The 22,680-nt window shown below is 58.8% G+C and overlaps 2 protein-coding genes across 8 annotated transcripts in view; both read right to left on the bottom strand.

Annotated features, from left to right (window-relative positions):
- Positions 1 to 32: 32 nt before the first annotated feature.
- On the bottom strand, positions 33 to 12,403 carry PYGL (glycogen phosphorylase L). The gene is made up of 20 exons (XM_051772104.1): positions 12,151 to 12,403; positions 10,533 to 10,634; positions 9,096 to 9,174; positions 8,764 to 8,867; positions 8,051 to 8,182; positions 7,155 to 7,266; positions 6,987 to 7,069; positions 5,870 to 6,013; positions 5,632 to 5,724; positions 5,274 to 5,420; positions 3,942 to 4,105; positions 3,714 to 3,828; positions 2,906 to 3,007; positions 2,685 to 2,832; positions 2,534 to 2,592; positions 1,709 to 1,850; positions 1,353 to 1,560; positions 1,140 to 1,274; positions 633 to 699; positions 33 to 452 (listed from the first exon to the last, which is right to left on the bottom strand). The coding sequence occupies exons 1-20, from the start codon at positions 12,391 to 12,393 to the stop codon at positions 264 to 266; spliced, it is 2,568 nt and encodes an 855-aa protein (XP_051628064.1). The 5' UTR covers positions 12,394 to 12,403; the 3' UTR covers positions 33 to 263.
- Positions 12,404 to 16,151: 3,748 nt separating this feature from the next.
- The window catches only part of TRIM9 (tripartite motif containing 9), a 64,250-nt gene continuing 57,721 nt past the window's right edge, over positions 16,152 to 22,680 (bottom strand). For all 7 annotated transcript variants that reach the window (XM_051772137.1, XM_051772136.1, XM_051772138.1 and 4 more), the window contains 3 exons: positions 22,092 to 22,395; positions 21,250 to 21,412; positions 16,152 to 17,908 (listed from right to left, as the gene is read on the bottom strand). In XM_051772137.1, the coding sequence (XP_051628097.1) occupies positions 17,846 to 17,908; positions 21,250 to 21,412; positions 22,092 to 22,395 (530 nt within the window). In that variant the 3' untranslated portion in view covers positions 16,152 to 17,845. The remainder of the gene's footprint in view (positions 17,909 to 21,249; positions 21,413 to 22,091; positions 22,396 to 22,680) is intronic.

Here is a 22,680-nt window from a genome sequence, read left to right as displayed (position 1 = left end):
GTCCCTAATTTTAGGCTTCAGCAAACAGCCCCTTGGACTCCAATGGCACTTTTTTATTTTTAGCACCTAATGCAAGCAGAACAGGGCGACGTGGTTTTTTCCGCTTTCCCACACGACACTTGACGTTATAAAAATCCCGCCCCTTTCCCGGTTCCCGCTCCGTAGGAAAGCCAGCAGCAGCGACACACAGACTAAGACAGCAGAGAATTTTACAGCGCACGTGCTCCCGTCCCCTGGCTCCGGCCCCTGGCTCCGGGGGGTCCCTACGCCGCTGTGCCGTTGGGGGTCTTGTCCTGGGCCGCGTCCCGGGGCTCGTTGGGCGGTGGGATCTTCAGGTCGGAGGGCTCCACGTGCCAGATGTCCCGGGCGTACTCCTTGATGGTGCGGTCGCTGGAAAACTTGCCGGCCGCCGCGATGTTCCTGATGACCATCTTGGTCCAGGCCTTGGAGTTCTGCAAGGAGAGCGGCGGGACTTGTTGGCCCCCAGGCTGGGGACAGTGTGGCTTGTTGGCCAAAGGTGGCTTTCAGCCAGCAGCACAGGATCCCATCTCCATGCACAGCCCCACCAGACCCCTTCTCTGGGATGTTGTGTCCCAGCACACGTCCTGCCTCGTCTCCGGGCTGGCACTCACCAGGTACAGCTCGCTGACCTTCTCCTGGCACTTCACATAAGCCTCATAGTCTGCGAAGACTTTAAACCTGGAGCAGTGGAGAGAAGAGGAGTCAGGGGCACGAGGAATGGGAAGGTGGGAGCATGGCATGGGGCCTCATCTGGGGCTTCCTCTGACACAAATCCTCCAGCCAAATTCCCCCTCCCCAGGCCCTGTTGGTGCAGAACCCCGGATGCCCCGGGAGGGCACCCAGGGAAAAGGCTTTGATCCCAATGCCCATGGCTGCTCAGTGCTTTGGCCAGGAAAGCCCTTGAAATACCCAAAATTATCTGGAGGGGCTGGGCACCCAAAGGTGTTATTGCAGCAAAGCATGAAGGGCCATCCCTGCAGAGCCTGTGCCTGGGGAGCACCGTCCACGTGCAGTGCGGCCCCACCACCCTGATGTGGTCATCAGGGCCAGAAAAGGGGTGGCTGCTGCAGGGGAGAGACCCAGCCCAGGGGGTGGCAGGATGGCACCCCAGGCCTCACCGGTCGTGGTGGAAGAGCATGTTGATGACGTCGTCGAAGAGGTTGGGCTCGTTGGGGGAGAAGAAGCCGCTCTTAATCTGGTCCACGGCTTGTTTCAGCTCGGGGAGCCGGTCGTAGTAGAGCTGGGCGTCGTACCTGGAGGGAAGGGGTGACATGAGATGGTGCAGCCCCAGCTGCCCGTGGTGACACCCCTGTGGCGTCCCCAGCCCTCACCCTTTCTTGTCCAGCTCCGTGACATCCTCCACCCTCATGCCGAAGATGAACAGGTTTTCCTCCCCGGCCTCCTCGGCCATTTCCACGTTGGCCCCGTCCATGGTGCCGATGGTCAGGGCCCCGTTCAGCATGAACTTCATGTTCCCCGTGCCCGAGGCCTCGGTGCCCGCCGTGGAGATCTGCTCCGACAGGTCGGTCGCAGGGATCACTGCCAACAGAACACGGGGACACGAGGGGCTCGTGGGGACCAGCTCCGAGTTTGTATCACGGCAAAGGATGTTGGATCTGCTGCCTGGCAGTGACGGAGCCATGGGCTGGTGGAGGGACATCCCCTCCCCAGAATGTGCCCAGGGTACCTTTCTCTGCCAGGGAGACCCTGTAGTTCTCCAGGAAGATGACCTTCAGCTTGCTCCCCACCATGGGGTCGTTGTTCACCACCTGAGCCACGGCGTTAATGAGCTTGATGATCATTTTGGCCATGTGGTATCCTGGGGCAGCCTAAGGAGAGAAGCCACAGGTGAGCCACGAGGGCTGGTGGCAGGGGCAGGTGAGGCACACCCAGCTCCCACATATCCAGGGAAGAACCTGCTCAGCCCTGCTCCCATCATCCGTATCCAACACGTGTTGCACAACCATGTTTTTGGGGACTTCCATGACCACAGGCAACATATGGTTGTCCCAGCCTCCCCCCGCCCAGATCTGGTGCCTTGTTTGAGTTGAAACTAACCACGCTACTCCAGCACTTCCTGGAGAACTCCATGGACACAGAATGATGGAATTGTTTAAGTTGAAAAAGCCCTCTTAAGATCGTTAAGTCCCCCACGACTGCCAAGGCCACCACTGACCCATGTCCCCAAGTGCCACATCCACACGTCCTTTAAATCTCTCCAGGGATGGGGACTCCACCACTTTCCTGGGCAGCCTGTTCCAATGCCTGACCATCCTTTTTGGTGAAGAAATTTTTCCCAATATCGAATCTAAACCTCCCCTGGTGCAACTTGAGGCTGTTTCCTCTGTCATGTCACTTGTTACCTGGGAGAAGAGGCCAACCCCCACCTGGCTTCACCCTCCTGGCAGGTAGATGTAGAGGCACAGCCCCATGAGGCATCTGAACCCACACCCCCCAGGGTACTTTCAAGGACTTCCATCCAAATGTCTTAAAAACTCCTGAGCCAACTCACCTTGCCCCCAATGATCACCGTCCTCGGCACAAACAGCTTCGCAGGATCCCTCCTGATTCCTGGAGGGAAGAGCAGCGCGGTGTCACCAGGGAACGGGGGACACAGGGATGCTGGTGCACCCCTGGGGACAGCCCGTGCCCTGGTGCCTTACGGTTGTACATGGTGATGATGTGCAGGCAGTTCATCAGCTGCCGCTTGTACTCGTGGATCCTCTTCACGTGCACGTCGAACATGGAGGAAGGGTTGATCTTCACCTTGTACTCCTTCTCCAGGTACAGCGCGAACTTCACCTTGTTCTCCTGGCCGAGGGCAGGGAGTGTCTCAGCCCCTGGTCTCTGCCCCCCTGTGCCACCCCCTGCCCTCACCCCTCACCTGCTTCACTTTGGCCACCTCCCGGATGAACAGGTCGTCGTCCACGAACTCGTGCAGCTTGGTCAGCTGGCTCAGGTCCCTCACATAGTCCTCCCCGATTTTCTGCAACGGGAGCACAGGCATGTGCTGATGGTGGGATGGTTTGGGTTGGAAGGGATCTTAAAGCTCATCTCGTTCCACCTCCCTGCCATGGGCAGGGACACCTTCCACTATCCTGGGTTGCTCCAAACCCTGTCCAGCCTGGCCTGGAACACTTCCAGGGATGGGGCAGCCACAGCTTCTCTGGGCAACCTGTGCCAGGGCCTCACCACCCTCACAGCCAGGAATTTCTTCCTAATATTCCATCTAACCCTGCCCTCTGGCAGTGGGAAGCCATTCCCCCTTGTCCTGGCACTTCAGGCCCTGGTCTAAAGTCCCTCTGCAGCTCTTCTGGAGCTCCTTTGGGCACTGAAAGGTCTCCCTGGAGCCTTCTCCAGGCTGAACACCCCCAGCTTTCCCAGCCCAGCTCCAGAGCAGAGGTGCTCCGTCCCTCTAATCCTCTTTGTGGCCTCCTCTGGACTTATTCCAGCAGCTCCACATCCGTATTATGCTGGTGCTCCAGAGCTGGAGGCGGCACTGCAGGTGGGGTCTCACCAGGGCAGAGCAGAGGGGGAGAACCCCCTTTCCTCAACCGTCGCCCCCTCAACCATTCAGAAGATGTAAATGGTTTAGAAGGTGCAAATGTCGGATGTTCTCATGGCATCCCCAGGGTCCCTGGGGTCAGGATGGAAGGGTCAGGGGGCCCAGGGCGTTCCCCCCACACCGTTACCTCCGCGATGAGCTCCGCCAGCCCCGGGTTGCAGAGCAGGAGCCAACGCCGGGGGGTGATCCCGTTGGTCTTGTTCTGAAACTTCTCCGGCTCCAGCTCTGCGAAGTCCTCGAAGCTGCGAGGACGAGGAGGGCACAGCTTCAGCCTCGCCCACCTGGCACCACCACCACCACCACCACCACCTCCAAGGCGGGAGTGACCCAGCACCGCCTCCCTCCCCGCGCTTACACTTGAGTCTTGACGATCTCGGAGTGGATCTTGGCCACACCGTTGACGGCGTGGGAGCCCACGATGCAGAGATGGGCCATGTTGATCCTCTTGCTGCCCCCCTCCTCGATCAGGGACATCCTCCGCAGCCGCTCCACGTCGTCAGGGAAGAGGGATGCGATGTGCTGCCGGTGGAGCCGGAGAGGTGGTGAGCGGTGGTGGCACTGAGGGATGTCCCACCCCATGGCTCACAAGGAGGGGACCGTGGCAATATCTCCAGTGCACTGGAGTGGTGGCTTTTACTCTGTTGTGACGGTGCAAACCCCCTTCAAAGGATGCAATTCCCCAGCACGGGTGTCTCTGGACAGAAGGACCCCCAAAAATCCCCCCACAGATGGGTTTTGGGGCACCACATTTGGCCAGTGAGGGCATTTTGTCAAAAGCCTCGTGCTGCCAGACCAGGAGGTCAAACCACCATCTCCTCTGCACTTCCAACCTCATCCTTTCCCAGGAAGAATTTAGCATTTAGGAAGCAAAGAAATGCCAACAGGGGGGTCCCTGGAGCAATGGGTGAAGCCTCTAAACAGCCACTAGCTGCAGGATGGCAATATGCTGGTGGGAAAGTACTTTTCTCTGCACCAACCTCCCAAAACAGCAGCTGGAATCACCCGCTGTGGTGGTTTCACTCTAGGCCTTCCTGGAGACCAACTTGTAACCAGGAAGGAACTAGAAAAGTGACCACGGAAGTATTCCATGCTATTCCTTTACGTAACTTGAGGTATAAATAAGGCTAGCGGGAGGCATCTCGCTCTCTTCCTCTCCGGCGAGGTTCGAGAACGGCGGGTCCCTGTTTTGGTCTGGTTTATCTGGAGCTGAGGCCTACAGTGACTACCGTTATCTGCCACGCGTGAGGGGAGAGCCTTGGGCCGTGTCTAGCCATCCTGCCTGTTCGAAGGGAAGTGGTGAGATTTTTGCTAGTTTGCCTTCGGTCGGCTGGTTGGCTTGTTCGGTCCTTGCCCCTTTTTGTCCTTCTCCCTTCCCCTTCCCCCCCCCCCCCCCTCCCCCCTTCTGTGTGTGGTATTCTCCTTTTGTGTATCTGTCTCATATGTAATATATATATATATATATATATATATTTGCTATAGCTTTGGCTGCTTGGTTTTTTTTTCTTTTCCCTCTCTGGGAGGCAGGTCCTTGTTGTCGAGTTTCGGGGACTTGGCAGGAAGCCAGCTCGAAACTTGCACAACCCGCCCACACCCCCAGCATCATCAGTTTGTGCATCCCCCTCATCCCGACACTATATCCCTGTCCCCCTCTCCGGAGCGTGCTCCTGCACGGCCCCCAGGCACTCACGTCCAGGTGTCTCTGGTTGATCTCATAGATGATCTGCAGGTGCCTGGGGAGCAGCTTCTCCACCAGGTCCACGGGCCAGCGCTCCAGGGCCTCGGGAAGCACCGTGTGGTTGGTGTAGGCGAAGGTCCTTTTGGTGAGGTCCCAGGCCTGGTGTGGGGAGAGCCGGCGCTCAGCACCACCCACCCGTGGTCCCCCCACCATCACGGCCCAGCCAGCTCCTCCCAGTGCACACCAGTTAAACCCAACCCCACTGCTCCACATCCCACCCAGCAGCCACAAAACGGGTTCCCCAGCTCCTCCGCCGCTGGCGGGTGGGTGCGAGTGGAGGAGACCCAAGAGCCAGGTGGGGTCTCCTGACCTTATCCCACGGCAGCTTCTCGATGTCCACGAAAATCCTCATCAGCTCAGGGATGGCCATGGCGGGGTGTGTGTCGTTCAGCTGGATGGCAACCTGGAAAAGCAGGGTGGGGACACGTGGGGGACACCGGGCATCCCACCGGGTACAGGCAGCCACGGAGGGTCCAAACATCCCTCCAGCATCTGGGAGGTGTTGGGACAAGCTCCAAGGCACATGTCAGAGCAACCCTGGCTTGTACCTGGTCGGGGAAGGAGTCAAACACGGTTCGGACGGTGTCCGTGCTCCCGAATTTGGACGCTTTGAAGCGGCGGATGATGTCCTGGAGGGTGGCAGCCACCACAAAGTACTCCTGCTTCAGCCTCAGCTCCTTCCCCTCAAAGAACTGTGGGCAGAGGAGCAGGGAACTGCAGGATTCCCGCAGGATTCACTGCGCTTCCCGGTGCTCCCTGTGCCCAGGGACCCACGCTGGGGTCTGAGCACCAGCACCAGCTTCCCCCAGCACCAACTCTAATCCCAACACCTTCTTGCTTCCCAGATTTCAGCACAGGGGTTTGAGATGTGCTGGTGCAAACAGGTTAAATCCCTGCCAAGCATCACCCAAACCTGTTCCCCTGGTTTGAACATTTTGGCTGCTAGGAAAGCTAGTGGGAAGGGAAGCCATAGGAGCTGTGACAGACAGGAGCTATTTCTAGGACAAGAATTAAACCACGTTTCATGCAGCACAAAACATCATCCCGCTGGTCTGCAAAAGAGATGCTGCAGGAGACAACCTCACCACTGGAGCTGTGGTGCCCCTGGCCCTCCCCAGGATTTAATAGGAAAAAAAAAAATCCATCAGGACCAGCCCCAAACAGCCTGCAGAGCAAGGAGAGCCACCTTCAACTTCTTCCCCTGCTCCACAGCTCGGTTTGTGGCTGGGAAGGGCTGTACATCCCCATCACGCCTCCATCACGTGCCAGCGTGCAGCACGGCAAGAACAAAAGAGTTAGGGTGCAAAGGGCAATTTGAGGCACAACCTCTGGTCCCAGGGCTGCAAAGGACCATCAGGGAAAGACCATCAGCATTCAGCAGTTTGCCTTCATGTTGTGTTTTGAGACTCAAGGAATGTTTCTGCAGCAGGACTTGCTCGTCCCCACTCCCTCCCGGCCAATCTGTGCTCAGGGAAAGACTCGTCCTGGTGAGAAGCAGCAATCCCCGTCCAAGCAGCTTGAAACACAACAAAAAGCATCTCTGCAGTGTCCTGGAGAGAGGGGCTGCTCCACTTCCCGCTCTGTCTGTGTGCTCTTTAGCCATCCTGAAAACAGGGACCCCTTCCCCTAAAACAGAGACCTCCCCCGTCCCGCATCGTGACTCACGTTGTCGTTGGGATAGAGGACACGGGAGATGTTCTCCGCCAGGTTTCTGTCCAGCACGGCCTGGATGTAGTCTCCAACGTTGACTGGGGAAGGAACAGAGGGATCAGGTGGGCATAGGACCCCCTCACCTGGCCCCATCCCCCCGGCACCCCACCAGCACCCACTTACAGTCGCGCAGGTTGAAGTCGTTGGGGGCCCGGGCCGACCACAGGCGCATGGTGTTGACGGTGTTGTTCATGTACCCGGGCACGGGGGTGTCGTAGGGCAGTGCCAGCACCACCTAGGACAGTGTCAGGGCAGCTGGAGTTAGGCTGGGATCCCTCCATGTTCCTCCTGGAGCCCTCCCATCCCACAGACCCTGGGTGGAGCTCAGGGTTGTGTCCACCTTCATGGGGTCACGTGTGTGCGGACACGCTTTGTACCCCCAGGGACACCCCAGCTTGCCTGGTTCTAGTGGAAGGTGTCCCCATGGCAGGGGGTGTAAGGTCCCTTTAAGGTCCCTTCCAACCCAAATTATTCTGGGATTCTCCTGTTATCCAAGTGGAAGCCTGGGCATGCTTCTAATCCAATCTAACCCTGCCCTCTGGCAGTGGGAAGCCATTCCCCCTTGTCCTGGCACTCCATCCCTTGTCCAAAGTCCCTCTCCAGCTCTCTTGGAGCCCCTTTAGGCACTGGAAGGGGCTCTAAGGTCTCCCTGGAGCCTTTTCTTCTCCAAGCTGAACACCCCCAGCTCTCCCAGCCTGGCTCCAGAGCAGAGGTGCTCCAGCCCTTGGAGCACCTCTCTGTCCTTCTCTGACTTGCTCCAGCAGCTCCACGTCCTTCTTGTTCTGGGAACTCCAGAGCTGGATGCAGGTAGGAAGTGACCTTAAACATCATCTTGTTCCACCCCCTACCACGGGCAGGGACACCTTCCACTGGACCAGGCTGCTCCAAGCCCTGTCCAACCCAGCTTTGAACACTTCCAGGGACGGGGAGGTTGGCTGCAGATGAGGAGCAGCCAAACCTGCGCCCATCCCTAATATCCATGGAAGGGCTGTTCCCTGCTCTCCGGCCCCAGCCCGTACCTGGGTGTCGATCCACTTGGCGCCGGTGTCCGAGTGCTCCACGCGGCCGTAGAAGTGCACGGGCAGCATGTACTCGGGACGGGCCTTCTCCCAGGGATTGCCGTGCCGGAGCCAGTCGTCGGCTTCCTCCACCTGATGGAGGGAGCAGGAGCAGTGACAGGGCCACCCAGCCCCAGGAATCTCTCCCCAGCTGGAGGATGGCTGGGAAAGGCTCCGTCTGCTCGCGGCAAAAGGGGGACGATCCTTGGGAGTCTGCCCGCCCTCAACCTTGATTTTGGCACCACCTGGAGGCAGGGATCTACCCCAGCCAACCCTGAACCCCGTGTCTCCCTGCGGGAGGGGTGAGGGATGGGGGAAAAAAACCAACATTTCTCTTAGTGCATTGCTAATGCTGCATTTCCAGACCAGCCTCTTCCAGCCTTGCTCTGTGAGGAGCAGGGACACAACTGCTCCATCCTCACCTGCTCCACGGAGCAGCTCTTGGGGTGGCCCCGAGCAGGGCACGCTGTGGATGGGGACAAAGGAGGGATGCCCTGTGCTTGCACCAGTTTAAGAAGCTAAACTTGTTCAGGAAAGCATCTGACAAGCTTTAAATATCACAGCAGCAGCCTCCAAGCTCAGGGAGAGTGTCTGTGCAGCCTGAGCTAAGGGGAACTTGAGTTTGGGGCTCCGGCTGTGCCGTGGGCCAGCGAGGACCACACCTCCATCCGTACCTGCCACCCATCCCGGATCTTCTGGTTGAAGATGCCGTACTCGTAGCGGATGCCGTAGCCATAGGCTGCCAGCCCCAGCGTGGCCATGGAGTCCAGGAAGCAGGCTGACAGGGAGAGAGGGAGCAGTGAGCCGGGATTCCCCAGGAGCCCTGGGAGACAGCGGATCCTTCTCCCCGGGGACAGGCGATGGCCACGAGCAGCAGCCCCGCAGGGACACGAGGCAGGGCCAGCCCCTCTCACTCCACACACTGGAGAGGCTGGAGCAATAAGCCCCCCAGGATTAGGTGCTCCCTGTGGTGGATGCAAAGCCCCCAGGGATGTGTCCCACTCACCAGCCAGCCTGCCGAGACCCCCGTTGCCGAGACCGGCATCCTCCTCGATTTCCTCCAGCTCTTCCATGTCCAGGCCGAGCTACAGACAAGGAGGAGACAAGTTGGAGACTCCCAGGGTGCCCAGCCCCGTGGAGGGGAGGCACTGTTGGCACACTCTCCTTTGCAGGTGGGCTCCAGGAGGGGTGGAAAGGCACCCAGTCCCACTAGACCCACCCCTGGGACACTGTGATTTGCATCCAAAGAAGCCCCTTTCCCCCTTGGCTGCAGCTCCACACCATGGCAGGGACCAGCTTTGGTGTTTAAAGTCACTCCACCAGCCTTTACAAGGGACACACACACCCATGACCTCGCTGAGGGCAAAGTTCTGGGCGTGGGAGACACCCAGCTGTGACCAGGGTGCTGCTCTTGGGGTCCCAGACATTCCCAAGGGCTCTGAGGGCTTATTCCCAGGCCTGTTCCCTCTCTCCCTGGCTGCAGTCCCACAGGGGCAGGCACCAGGTTCCTGCTCCCCCAGCATCCCCATCCCTTGGGCCAGTCACCCAGATGCCATATCCTCATTCCCACGGCACCCTCATCCCTTGGGGAAGGCACCTGGATGCCTGGTTCTTCCTCCTCCAGCATCCCTATCCCCTAGGGAAGGCACCTGGATGCCTGGTTCCTGCTCCCCCAGCACCCCAATCCCCTAGAGAAGATACCTGGATGCCTGGTTCCTGCTCCCCCAGCACCCCAATCCCCTGGGGAAGGCACCCAGGTGCCCATCCTCCTGACTCCAGGCATCACCCTTTAAGGTGAGAAGAACCTACACCACTTTTTGAGGGAAATTTAAATTTTCCAGCCTGGGATCCTGTGGAAGGAAGAGGTTTTGCCTATGCAAAAACTCCTCGGGGAGCTCAGCTAAGCCCCCTTTTCCCATGGAAACCCTTGGCTCTGATGTCCCACGGTCACAGCAAGTGGATAAAAATTAGAAAAAAAGCCCTAAAAATAAGTTCCTCTCCTTTGAACATGTTCCTGCTCTTGTGCAACCACCCTGGCCGTGTCTGGCAGTGCTGGGCACAGAAGGTGACAGTGTGGGGAGGAAAGGAGCCACCCAAAAACCTCAGATAACCCCACTGCCACCAGGTGCCAGTGCCCAGCTGGGGTTGAGTAGGCCAAGGTTTTATTCCTCCCTGCCACTGATTATTGGTATTAACGGCCTCATCCATAGAACCACCAGTTCCCTTCCAGTTTATGGGCTGGAAATGGGATCCTGCTGGTTCCTGCTGGGCTGGGCTGGGCTGGGCAGCTCCAGGCCTTTCAAGAGCAGGTCTTGGAGCAGCATTTCCTGCAGCTCAAGGAGCGGTTTTTTGCAGCCAGTGTGGCAAAACACAGACATTCCCAGGAGCTGGAGAGCACAGAGCCCTCCTTGTCCCAGTCCTCATCCCCACCTGGGATGCTCACCTGGTACACGGCCTCGTCGCAGGCGTTCTGCAGCCCCAGGTTAATCATGGTGTTCTGCAGCGTCCGCCCCATGTAGAACTCCAGGGAGAGGTAGTAAATCCTCTGGAAGAGAAAACCACCCCCTGGTCACCTCCCCTGGAGGGCTAGAGGAGGCTCCACAGGACCCCAAAGCTGTTTACTAGGTGATATCTCACCAAGAACTCTCAACAGAGCAGGGTGGTTTGCACCAGGAAATTGAGGGCTGCGGCTCCTGTGCAGCCCCTGCCCTGTTCTCCTGCTGTTTCCCAAGCCGGGAAGAGCCAGTTTTATCTGGACAAGCCCTGCTGCCCTGTCCCAGAGCAGGGACAGCTCCGGGATGGCCACCCCACACGCCCGCCGGCGGCCGCGGCGGCACAAAGTTAAACTTTAAAAGGGGAGACGTTTCCTCCCGTGACCCTGGAGCTGCAAAGCAACCGGAAAACCACGGGAGGCGCCGGGGCCAGGCGGTGGTTGTAGGGACACTGTGAGGACACCGCGGGGACACCGTGGGGACACGGCCTTCCTCTGCCCTTCCCGGGGGTTGGGAGCACGGGATGCTCCCGCTGACACCGCGGGCTAACAGGACGCGGCCGCTCCGGCCTTGCGTTAAGCCGTCCCCTGGCGTCAGCACCGGCAGGTTTTAAGGAAGGATTTAGGCTGGAGGAAGTCGCTGACTCGACAGGTTCCCTTCCCCAGGACCTGCGCGGAGTCGGGCGGGGAATGGAGACGGGACAGAACCCCGGAATCACGGAATGGTTCGGGTGGCGAGGGATCTTAAAGATCATCTTGTTCCAACCCTCCCGCCACGGGCAGGGCGTGCAGGGCAGGATCCTTGGGGATTTCTGGTTTGACCGCAGCAGAGCTGGGAGCAGTGACTCCAGGCGGGCAGCACGGCTTGCCTGCACGGAAGAGTCCCAAATCCAAGCCCTGGAAGAGGCTCCTTTTCCTCACCCCTACGCAACACGGGGGAGCGCTGAGCTATCGGGGCTGGCACGGTCCCAGCGAGGTGTTGGCAGGGAGGAAATTGATGCCGACAGGGACATCCAGGTGTCAGGAGAGGGATTAGGGCTTAATCCCCGCGGGGCAGAGCCCGGAGCGAGCCAGCGGGACGAGCAGCAGCGCAGCAACTCCTGCACAAACCGGATCTCTCACGCTTGGGATCACTTGTGTTAAACAAGACCTGTTTGTGGTTGGCTTCGGGTGCCTTTAGGCCTTTCCAATAATTCCCCCAGGAAGGCTTTGGAGTTGGTTTTGGTAGACAGCACCCACGCCGGCGCCGCGGGACAACAAACGGCGTTCCCATGCCCTGCACCCCGCTCCCGGCCAAGCCGCGCTCTGTTTGTTTTGCAAAGCAAAGGACAGTGGCCTCGCTTGGTAAAGTCCAATCCCTCCGCTCGGAAAAGTTACCGGGAACAGCCCTAAATCCACGGAAAAAACCCGAGCCTCCCCGATCTCTTATATTCCAGCGCGGAAGGGAGGGTTCAAGCCCACGGCGTTACGATGGATCCCACCCCAGCCATAACCCAGGACCCACCGCGGGGGGGTTCCCACCACACGGAGGGGTCCTCCCCCCTTCTCCCCCGCATCCCAGCGCTCCCACCTTGGGATCCTTCTCGTAGTAGTACTGCTGGGTGCGGATCCAGCGCCCCACCAGGTGGTCGCGCACGGTGTGGGCCAGGGCGAAGTAGTAGTCGCGTGGGGTGGCCACATTGCGGTCCTTGACCAGGGTGAAGTGCAGGTGCCGGTTGAAGCCCCGCTTGAGCTCGGCCACGTTCTCGGCGCCCACGATGCCGCGGATGCTGATCTGCTTCCGCCGCTCCTGGTCCGACAGCGGCCGCGACATCGCGGAGGGGCTGCGGGGACACGGGGAGGGGGCACACGGGCACACGGGCTGGGCTCCGCCGCCGCGTTCCGCCTCCGCCCCGCGCTGGCACCGCCCCGGGAGGGGACGGGATGGGGACGGGATGGGGATGGGCCCCGCAAAGGGCCGCCCACGCGCGGGGAGGAGCGGCGGCCAAGAACTGGGGGGGGGACAAAAGGGGAGGGACCCCGGGGACCGCCCTGCGGGGGTAAAAAGTGGGGGGGACCCCGGGGATGGACAGAAGGGGGTGCAAAGGGGGCAGGGGGGACCCCGGAGGTGCACGGAGGGACGTGCGAAGGGAGCGATCCCGGGGGGTCTCAGAGGGTTGTGTAAAGAGGGGGACCCCGGGGGACCTCCGGGATAGATAGTGGGGGGTCCCAGGGAGGGGGATAGAGGGGTGTGCAAAGGAGAGAACCCCAGGAACGTGGAAAGTGTGTGCCCCCCGAGGGTCTCCCCCTTTTTTTACCCCGGCGACCGTCACCTGGATTGCTCAGAAGGGCGTTCAACGAGAGGGGGGACTTCGGGGGTGCACAGAGGAGGGTGCAAAGGCGGGGGGGGGGAACGCTGGGGGTCTCAGAGGAGTCTGAAAAGGAGGAGGGGGACCCCAGGGATGGACAGAGGGGTGTGCAAAGGAGGGGGACCCCGAGTATGGACAGAGGGGCATGCAAAGGGAGGAGACTCCGGGGAGGGGGTGTCACCAAGGAGGGTGCAAAGGGGGTGCCCCGGGAACCGCCGCCTGAGTTGTTCAGAAGGATGTGCAACGGTGGGGACAGTGAGGGACCCCAGGGATGGACTGAGGGGTGTGTAAGGGGAGGGAGACCCCGGGGTGGGGGTCACAGAGAGGTGTGTAAAGCGGGGGGACCCCAGGAACGTGGGAAGTGTGTGACCCAGGGACCGCCACCTGGGGGTAAAAAAAGGGGGAGACCCCCGGGGGGCACAGGAGGCTGTGCAAAGGGAGGGATGCCAGGCAAGTGGAATGGGGGTGTCCTGGGAACCGCAGCCCGGGGTGCACGGAGGGATGTGCAAAGGGAGACCCAGGGAGTCACAGAGGGGTGTGCAAAAGGGGGGTGTGTGGGGGGATTCCGGGGTAGAGCACGGAGACCCCCCCCAGCATCGCACCTGCGGCGGCCGGAGCGACTCCGGGCGCGGCCGCTCCCTCGTCCCTGCCCTCACCCACGGAGGGACCGCCCCACGGAGGGACCGCCCCACGCAGAACCCCACCCGCCCCACGCGTGGCTCCTCCCGCCCGGGCAGCCGCTCTTGAAGCATGTACAAGGTCCTCCCCCCCGGCCCCGGAGGGAAAAGCCGGGAAGTGTCATGATGTGTTTCCCACCCGTGTCACGATCCATCCCCGTGTCTCGGTCCCCGTCCCCGCCCCTCCGTGTCACGGTGTCCTCCCCCCCGGTGTCACGAACCCCCCCGTGCCTCGGTCCCTTTCCTGTGTCACGGTCCCTCCCTCCCTCCCTCCCGCCCCCCGGTCCCCCCGCATCCCTCTCCCGGCTCCCCTTCCCTCTCCCCACGCTTCCTCACTGTTCGCTGCCCGCCTGCAATCCCTCTGGAAGTGGCGTGGGATGTCTTCCCCCCCCGCGGCTCCGGGCTCTTCCCAGCTGTTCCCGTACCCAGGCTGCCCGCAGGACTCTGCCCTGCCCGCCTGGCCCTGCCTCCCGTTCGTCCCAAGGGCAAGAAAATCCCATATGAGCTTCTAACGCAACACTTCCTCCTCCTCCTCCTCCTCCTGCCCAGCCATGGCTCCGCAGGCTTTCCAGCCTGTGTGCTTTCCCTTCCCAGTGTCCTGGGCTCATCCCACAGCGTGGGCAGCAGGGCAAGGAAAGGGGACTGTGCCCCTCTGCTCTGCTCAGGTGAGACCCCACCCGTGCTCCAGCTCTGGGGCACCAGCAAGGGTGTGGAGCTGCTGGAACAAGTCCAGAGGAGGCCATGGAGATGTTCCGAGGGCTCCAGGCCCTGTGCTTTGGAAACAGGCTGGGAGAGCTGGGGGTGTTCAGCCTGGAGAAGGTTCTGGGGAGACCTTAGAGACTGTTCCAGTGCCTAAAAGGACTCCAGGAGAGCTGGAGAGGCACGTTGGACAAGAGCCTGGAGTGCCAGGACAAAGGGGAATGGCTTCCCACTGCCAGAGGGCAGGGTTGGGCTACATTAGAGGCATGCCCAGGTTATTATTGGATATTATTGGATAATAATAGAATCATATAGAATAGTTTGGGTTGGAAGGGACCTTAAAGCCCATCTCATTCCAACGCCCTGCCATGGGCAGGGACACCTTCCACTATCCCAGGTCGCTCCAAGCCCTGTCCAGCCTGGCTTTGGACAGTTCCAGGGATCCAGGGGCAGCCACAGCTTCTCTGGGCAACCTGTGCCAGGGCCTCCCCACCCTCCCAGCCAAGAATTCCTTCCCAGTATCTCATCTAAATCTCCCCTGTCAGTGTAAAACCATTCACCCTTGTCCTGCTGCACCAGATCCTCTGGCCCTGGGCTGTTCCCTGTGCTGTCCATGACTTCCAGGCTGGTTTTTCATGCTGCAGGGAGGATGCAGTTTCCTGTATCTCCGGTGTCCCTGGGCTCGTTCCCGCTCTGGAAGGGACAAACATCCTTCCGAGATGCACTTAATGCATTAACATTTTCTTCTTTAGGCCTGGACTCGAGCCCGTGGTGAGCTCAGAGGCTGCACATTGAAAACCTCTCCTGAGGCACTCCAAGAAAACAGAGCAGGCACTGATATTCCAGGAGCAAGCCCTTCTCATGCCCCTGGGAGAACTGTCCATGCTGTTCCCTTGGAAATGGCCCCCCCTTAGCATTTTGCCTCCATTTCAGTCTCCCTGGGGAGATGCTGCCCTGTATCCAGCCTTGGTCATTCCTCCCTCCTGTAGGATTCCATCCCTCCTTCCCCATATCCCTCATCCCTGCCGATGGGCTGCAGGTGGAGTGGGGAGCCCTGAGTGGCCCCATGTCACCAGGGCTGGGAGCTGCAACCTCCTCTCTCCCACTCGTCCCAGCTCAGCATCCACCTTGGGAATGGGGAATTGTCATGGCTTCTCATGAAGAAGGGATGTAGGAGTTTGCTCAGGAAAGGCTTAGGAAAAGGCTGGGTGGGATGTGGGGCTGCTGGATTTGGGATTCCTGGCTGTGCCTGGGTTAGCTCCCCACACATGGGTGTAACACGGGGTTTGCAATGACCTGTCTCCCTCCTGGGGCATCTCCTGGTCACGGGGGGATAAATTAAATCTCCTATCCTTGCTGCTTCATGGGTGCTGCTGCCTCACCAGCTGTGGAGGGGGAGCTGCCATGCCAGGGAAGGGGACACAGTGGCATGAGACCTCCTCTGCCCTTTGGTCATCTCATGGTGCTGTCACAGCACTGGGTTCCAGAGAATCCCAGAATGGTTTGGGTTGGAAGGGACCTTAAGGACCATCTTGTTCCAACCCCCTGCCATGGGCAGGGCCACCTTCCACTATCCCAGGTTGCTCCAAGCCCTATCCAACATGGCTTTGAACGCTTCCAGGGATGGGGCATGCACACCTTCTCTGTGCCAGGGCCTCCCTACCCTCACAGGGAAGAATTCCTTCTTTAACTGGCTGCCATCCCCTTCCCTCCCATAGTCTGAGTTCTGCCCATTCCCTGCTGCTGCCTCCAGACAGGGACGGTGAGGGATGTCCACCAGGAGGGATGAGATGGGGACTGAGGCCTGGGGCTGTGGTGGCACAGAGATGCTCCAGGAAGCTCTGCCCTTCTCTCATAAAAGTCCTTTATTAGAACAGCAAACATGACACTTCTCGTCAGTACAGCGGCTGAGTGCAGCTACCATCGCAGCACGGGGGGACGACGTCTTACAATCACTGGGGGTCTAATAAGCACCATGAACATCCTAAAGAACGGGGGGAGAACGGCTGGAGAGGAGCCCCGGGTGAGCCGGCCACGGGGGCTCCTCAGGGATTCACCAAGGAGCTGCTCGGCGTTGTCCCGCAACACGGCTCTCCTGCAGCTGGGAGAAACTCCCTGGTGTGAGTCAACGAGATAGCACCCATCCAATAAATTAGGAAAACTTAATGCCAGAGCAACGAGGGAACGAATGGGACCGTCCTAGAGGAGGGCACGCTGGTAGGGAATGGGCTATTTACACTTGTCTTTCTGCTGGGCCGGGATTCCCGTCGCATCCCAGCCGGCCCTGGAGCAAAGAGCTGTGGCTCTGTGGCCAGGCTGGGAACAGCCAGCCAGGCTGGGAACACTGGCACCTGCTGGGCAGTGATCCCACTGCCTGTCCTGGTGCCACCAGCCATGCCGGGAGCCGGCGAGGGACCGGAAAGCGAAGCGTGGGGACATGAGCATGCAGGTGCCTTTGGCTCGGGAATGGGGGCTGGCACCGGGCACGGCACCCACGACCTCCCGGTCCTCTCCTGCCTCTGAATTACCAGAAAGTCAAGTAGGGAGTGGAGGCTGCCAGGAACTGCTGCCGGCAGCAGGCGCAGGCAGGGCAGCGGGCGCGTATTCCTGAGTGCGTGGCAGGGCTGTGGCCACTCTCCTTTCTCCCCATCCCATCCCATCCCAACCCCATCCCCGGGCTCCCTGTCAGCCCCTCACTGCAGAATGGATTCCCCGGTGATCGGAAGGACACTATCAGTTCAATTTAAGGCTAGGCTTTATATGGCAACTATAAAAAAATAAACACTAATCTCCAGAGAGCCGGGCGAGGGCTCTCCGGCCTATGGCTGTGGCGTGTGTGCTGGCACTGGGGTGTGGGGAGCCAGGGAAGAAACCTCCCTGTGGGTGCTTGGCGTCGACCCGAGGGCCTGCCAGCACCTGGAGCACCCGGGAATAGGGTGGCCACCCCTGCCCCACCGCTGCGCCCCAGGGGAACACGGGACAGAGTCGGGCGTTTTGGTAAGGACATGGAGACTGACTGGTAATCCAGGACCCACCTCTACACATGACAGAGGGTGCTCTGCAAGAAAGGCCACAGGGGAAAGAAATATCCTGCAAAGTAACCGGGCTGGCAGGGGCGGAAGCTTTCCCGTGGTGGGGGTCCCTCTGTCCGGCCCCACGGAGCGGGGGGAGAGCGCTCTGCGGGAACGAGACGGGACTGCCCCCCACCCAAAAACCCCAACTGAAATCAGTGAAACCAAACCTAAAAGCGGACACAGGAGAACAGCTCAGGCTACCTAAGTACTTCATCAGCCAGGAAGAGCTAAAGAGCGAAGCGCACACACACAGGACAGCGCGGAGGCTGGAGACGGCCGAGAGCCGGGGCTTCCTTCCCGCTTTCCCTCCCCGTCTCCGGCCAGAGGCCGAGCAGGGATCTGGCAGCTGAGCAGGGCCCCGGTAGCTGAGCAGGGCCCCAGCGGCTGCGTGGTCGGCCTTGTCCTGCAGGAGGGAACAGGCTGGCTCCTCTCACCCCGAGAAGAGGCAGCCGGCTCCGGGAGCATCCTCACGGCATGGCCGAGCGCGAAGCGTAGAATTCGGGGACCGGCAGCCCGGTGTGCAGAGTCACCTGCAACGAGAGACACGTGGCTCAGCTGGGTCCCACCGTGCCTGGTGGGACAGCTCATGGGATGGCAGCTGGCATATCATTGTCAGAGACTGAAATAGTTAATGATTTATGCATTCCAGGAGTTTGCAGGCTTTGACTTTTGCTCTAAAAACGCAAGGAGATACCCCAGGTGGACAGTTGAGCCCATCCCCTCAGTGCTAAGCCCTAAAAGGCAAGAAGATGCCTCAGGTGGACTAAGCCCTAAAAGGCAAGAAGTTGCCTCAGAGGGGCTAAGCCCTAAAAAGGCAAGAAGATACCTCAGGTAGCCAACCGGGCCCATCCCTCCCTCCAGTGCTAAGCCCTAAAAGGCAAAACAACTCCTCATGCCAGGGAGGTGCAAAAGCATGCTGAGGGTATATAAACTGACTGGTGACTTTGAGAATTTGGGTTCTCCTTCTCCCCCACCGCCTGCGAATCATGACCATTGCTCTCAAGCATCGCTGGATCCAGTGGGCGGTGACTATGTCCATTTCTTTTATACTCTCAGCATCTCTTTTCCCTTACTCTCATCCTGGTTTTCCTCTCCCCTAAACAGTTTCTCTTCCCCCCCCAAAAGTTATTTCTATGTTGCATTGTTTTATGACAACACCCAAACTGCTAACATGCTTGTTGATACAGATTTGTTAAAATAAACCTTGTCAGTATATGTTTTCAAACACCGATTATTCAGTGTCGTTTCACTCTAATCCACCCCAAGGGAATTATTGATAAAAACCTGGGTTATCCTCCTCCCTTTTTCTGGGGCAGGTCGTAACAATCGTCCCCGGGGAGGGCGGGGGCAGCACGCAGGGAAAGGCAGGATGTGGCCGGAAATGTGGGGAGCTCTTCCCGTCCCTCCGCACATCCTCCCTGCTGCAGGATGGGCTGGGGGTGTCCCCAAAACTGTGGTGGTGGCTTGTTCCTGACTTGCTTGTGCTGCTGGAGCCCCCGTTGAACTGGGGCTGCTGGTACCAGGGGTACCACACCCCAAATATTCCCAGTATTGTGACAGTTGGCTGCCAGAGAGGTGAGAGATGGCAGGAGCTGGGTCTTTGTGCAGATGGGATAGACAAGAGGGGATGGAGGGGCCTGAAGGACAGTAAAGCCATTATGGGAGACCTTGGAGAAGCCCCTGAGCTGAGGGGGGATGGAGACAGTGGGGGAAACAGGGATAGTGGAGGGAATAGGGACAGTGGAGGAGACAGGGACAGTGGAGGAGATGGGGACAGCGGAGGGGATGCTGGTGGGAGGAAGGACCTTCGTGGTGGGGAAGCTGAGCAGTATCAGGGTGATGGGGCAGGGTGGAGGGGGATGCTGAAGTGAAGACTTTAATGGTCCCTCCCAACTCAAGCCATCCTGGTTCCATGAAAATGGAAGTTAGGCACTTGTCTGGGCTTCATCCAGGGATGGAGAGGGATGTAGCAGAGACTGCAATGCTGGAGAAAGGGAGAGGGAAGGAAATACTGGAGACCTGAGGTTCACTGGTCAGGGAAAAATCCTGGTCCATCAGGGATCCAGGCAGGCTCCATATGTATGGACTGACTGGGCAAGGGGCCAGGCCCTGGAAGTGCTCACACACACCAATGAGCAGCACAGGGGGAATTCAGTTCCCTCCACAAATGTCTTGATTTGGGAGGAAAGCACAATTCCTCCTTTTATTGCAGCAGCAGCATTTTGCCCGTCAGGTACAGATTTACAGAAAACTTTGTCTAAAATACAATGACTTTCTTCCTAATTAGAGTTGTTTTTAATTAGTCATACACCTCTGGAGAAGGATAATGAATGACTTGGGTTTACTGGCAGTCTTTTATCAGCATCCCATGGGATTTCTCTGTTGTCAGGGGATTTAAGCTCTGCCTTGCCCAGAGAACCCACAAAGCTGAGGGGCTCCAGAAATGCCTTGTCCCTTATGGCTGGGTAGAGGACTGAGGTAGGAATTAAACCCATCACACAGCAGGACATTTTTTACCACACCAAATTAATACAGTACCTCTAAAACCAGACAAGATGGGCTTCTCTGAAGTTTCCTAATTAAACATTTGTCAGCCCTTCTCCAAGCCAGGCAGAGTCCCTTGCCTGCAAGGCCCTTGGAGTGGGACACTGTGGTAGGGATGCTCCCAGGGTTTGGGATGGTTGTGACCCACCTCTGCCTCAGTGCTGCTGGAAAACTGTCACTGCCTTGGTGACAGCACAGTAAACCCTGTATCCTGATGGATATAATAGAGCAAGTCCTAATCCATGGATCCCTAATTTACAGAAGCCACTTGGTGCCTCTGCCCTTGCACAGAAGTGTTCATAGAATCTCAGAATGGTTTGAGATGGAAGGGATATTAAAGATCATCCACTGCCAACCCCTGCCATGGGCAGGGACACCTTCCACTAGCCCAGGTTGCTCCAAGCCCCGTCCAACCTGGCCTGGAACATTTCCAGGGATGGAGCAGCCACAGCTTCTCTGGCCAACCTGTGCCAGGGCCCCACCACCCTCACAGCAAAGAATTCCTTCCCAATATCCCACCTAACCCTGCCCTATTTCAGTGGGAAGCCATTCCCCCTTGTCCTGTCCCTCCAGGCCCTTGTCCAAAGTCCCTCTCCAGCTCTGACATCCACTGTAGAAGACAATGCCAAAATTCCTGACACCCTGAGATCATCCATTACGTGCAACGTGTCCTTGGATGTGCCTGGGCACTTGTGCAGGTTGGAGGTGAGGGCAGTGGTAGGGTGGATGTGCCAAAGCCAGGTTTGGTGAATGTGGAAGACTCCCACGGGGAGATGACAGCAGGGGTGTGATCAGTGAGAAGAAAAATGAAGGATGGAAATACCGGATCGGCCCAGGGAGCCTCTGCTTGGTGATGTTCAGGAATGCTGAGAGCTTGGGAGAGAGGGAGAGAAGAGGGGTTTGAAATGCCTCAGGGGGAAATAGGCTTTAAAAGGTGCCCTTCTCCCTGGTGATGGTCTCATCTGGGTGCTGGGAGAGCTGTAAGAGCTGGTGAGGCTCTTGTAGGGTAGTATCACAACACAGAGTTATCAAACCCCATCAACCAGGAAGGGCTGGAGAATCCTAGTGCTCCAGCAGCCCTGATGGATAAACCTGGAGCAAGGAGCCAGCAGGAGCTGTGGCTGCAGGAAGGCCTGTCCTGATTTTGAGGACTCACAGATGGTTTAGGGTCTAAGTTTAGCTCCTTCTGAGCTGTCCTTGTTGCACAAGAGCCCTCCTGCTCCCCAAAGTCCCACTGAACTCCCACTGCAGTGGCAGCAGCATGAGGGGGAGAGTGACAGCAAGTCCACCCCTGGGGATGCTGCAGGGAGCCCGTCCAAGCCCGTACCTGCACGTTCCTGTTGAGGCTGACGGCGGGGAAGAAGAGGCCCTCCAGGTTCTCGAAGGCAACGGGCCCTTGCTGGTCCTCGTTGATGGAGAATGTCAAAGTCCTCCTGGTCAGATCCAGCAGCACTCCCACCGTGGCACCTTTCGTTATCCCGCCCTCGGTTCTGTGAGGGAAGAGATCAGTGGTTTAATGCCCCCTGTGCTCCTGGCTCAGGGTTCAGGGCCTGGACCTCAAGGAGTGATGAAGCCGAACGTCACCCAGGAGCCACGACCTGCTCCCATCCCAGCCATGCTCATGAATCCCTGGGCACCTCCTCCTCAATCCTCCCTGTTTTGTGATGTCCCCAAGGGCAAAGCGACCCTGAGAGCAGCCACAGCCATGGGGGAAACACATGGAACTGGGGAGCAAAGCTGCAGGGTCCACACCAAAACCTGCTGGTCCACAAGGGAACATCTCTTGAGGCTGCAGGAAGGTGACACCAGGCTCTCCCCAAGCCAAGTCCCCAGTCCTGCAGGGAACACGAGCAGTAGCTGCAGCACAGGGATCAAGGGAAATGTTGTTTTCTTATTGCAGGAGTTGCAAGTTGGGCGTTACTGGGAAGGGGATGCTACATGGGACAAGTCAGCATGGAAAGAGAAGGGAAGGAATATTGGAGAAAGGCAGCACCAGGCAGGCAGGGACTGTCCCTGCTCAGGGCAAGGGTACATCCTCTCATAGAGGTGATGGGGACTGATGTCTCCCTTCCCACCAGTAGGTGCCACTGGCAAAGCCACAGGCTCTTCCTTGGGCTGAGCTTGGGCTGTCGTCTCCCTGGAGGAAAGACCCTGTTCCAAACCACGTACCTGTTGGTGTGGGAGTTGTTGTGCATGAACCAGCTCCTGTTGTTGTCCACGTACATGGCCCAGGCCTTGTCGTCCTTGCCCAGCATGGCATCCTTCAGGACATCGATGCGTGCCACGCCGAAGGCCGGGTCGGGGTGGTTGTCGTACCGATCGATCGACAGCTCCCAGTAATGGAGCCCTTTGGAAAAGCCCGTTTTCCCCAGCACAACCCTGTCATCGTAGCTGTTGCAGGTGACAGTCAGGTTGTCGTTGGAAAAGATGATGTCGGCGTGGGCAGAGGAAGGATCGAAAGAGAACCAAGCCACTGGAACACACAGACAGCGCCGGGTTAGCGTGGCCGGGGCGCGGCCGCCGGAGCCGCGCGGAGCGGACACGGACATGCTGCATGCAGGGAATGACACGGAGCACGCAGGGAGCTGCACGGTGGAGGGGGCTGCTGGCTCACAGAGGGTAACTTCCATCGTGGAGGGGTGCCCTGAGCTCCTCTGGCTGCAGCTGCCAGTGTGGCTGAGGTTTTACGGTCAGGAGGAGTTTTGCTCTTGCTGGTCCAGGTCTCCATCCCCTCCCCATGTCTGTCTCAGCTCATGAG

Source organism: Manacus candei, unplaced genomic scaffold (genome assembly GCF_025592945.1).
Source record: "Manacus candei isolate 608988 ecotype Guabito, Panama unplaced genomic scaffold, ASM2559294v1 h1tg000150l, whole genome shotgun sequence".
NCBI lineage: Eukaryota > Metazoa > Chordata > Aves > Passeriformes > Pipridae > Manacus > Manacus candei.
This window is presented reverse-complemented; position numbering and strand designations above follow the sequence as displayed.

Coding starts and splice junctions, on each gene's coding strand:
- PYGL (XM_051772104.1), bottom strand. CDS start 12,393: ATGTCGCGGCCGCTGTCGGACCAGGAGCGGCGGAAGCAGATCAGCATC. Junction 9,175..10,532: donor GCGACGAGGCCGTGTACCAG/GTGAGCATCCCA, acceptor CCTTGTCTGTAG/CTCGGCCTGGACATGGAAGA. Junction 4,106..5,273: donor TCAACCAGAGACACCTGGAC/GTGAGTGCCTGG, acceptor CTCCACCGGCAG/CACATCGCATCCCTCTTCCC.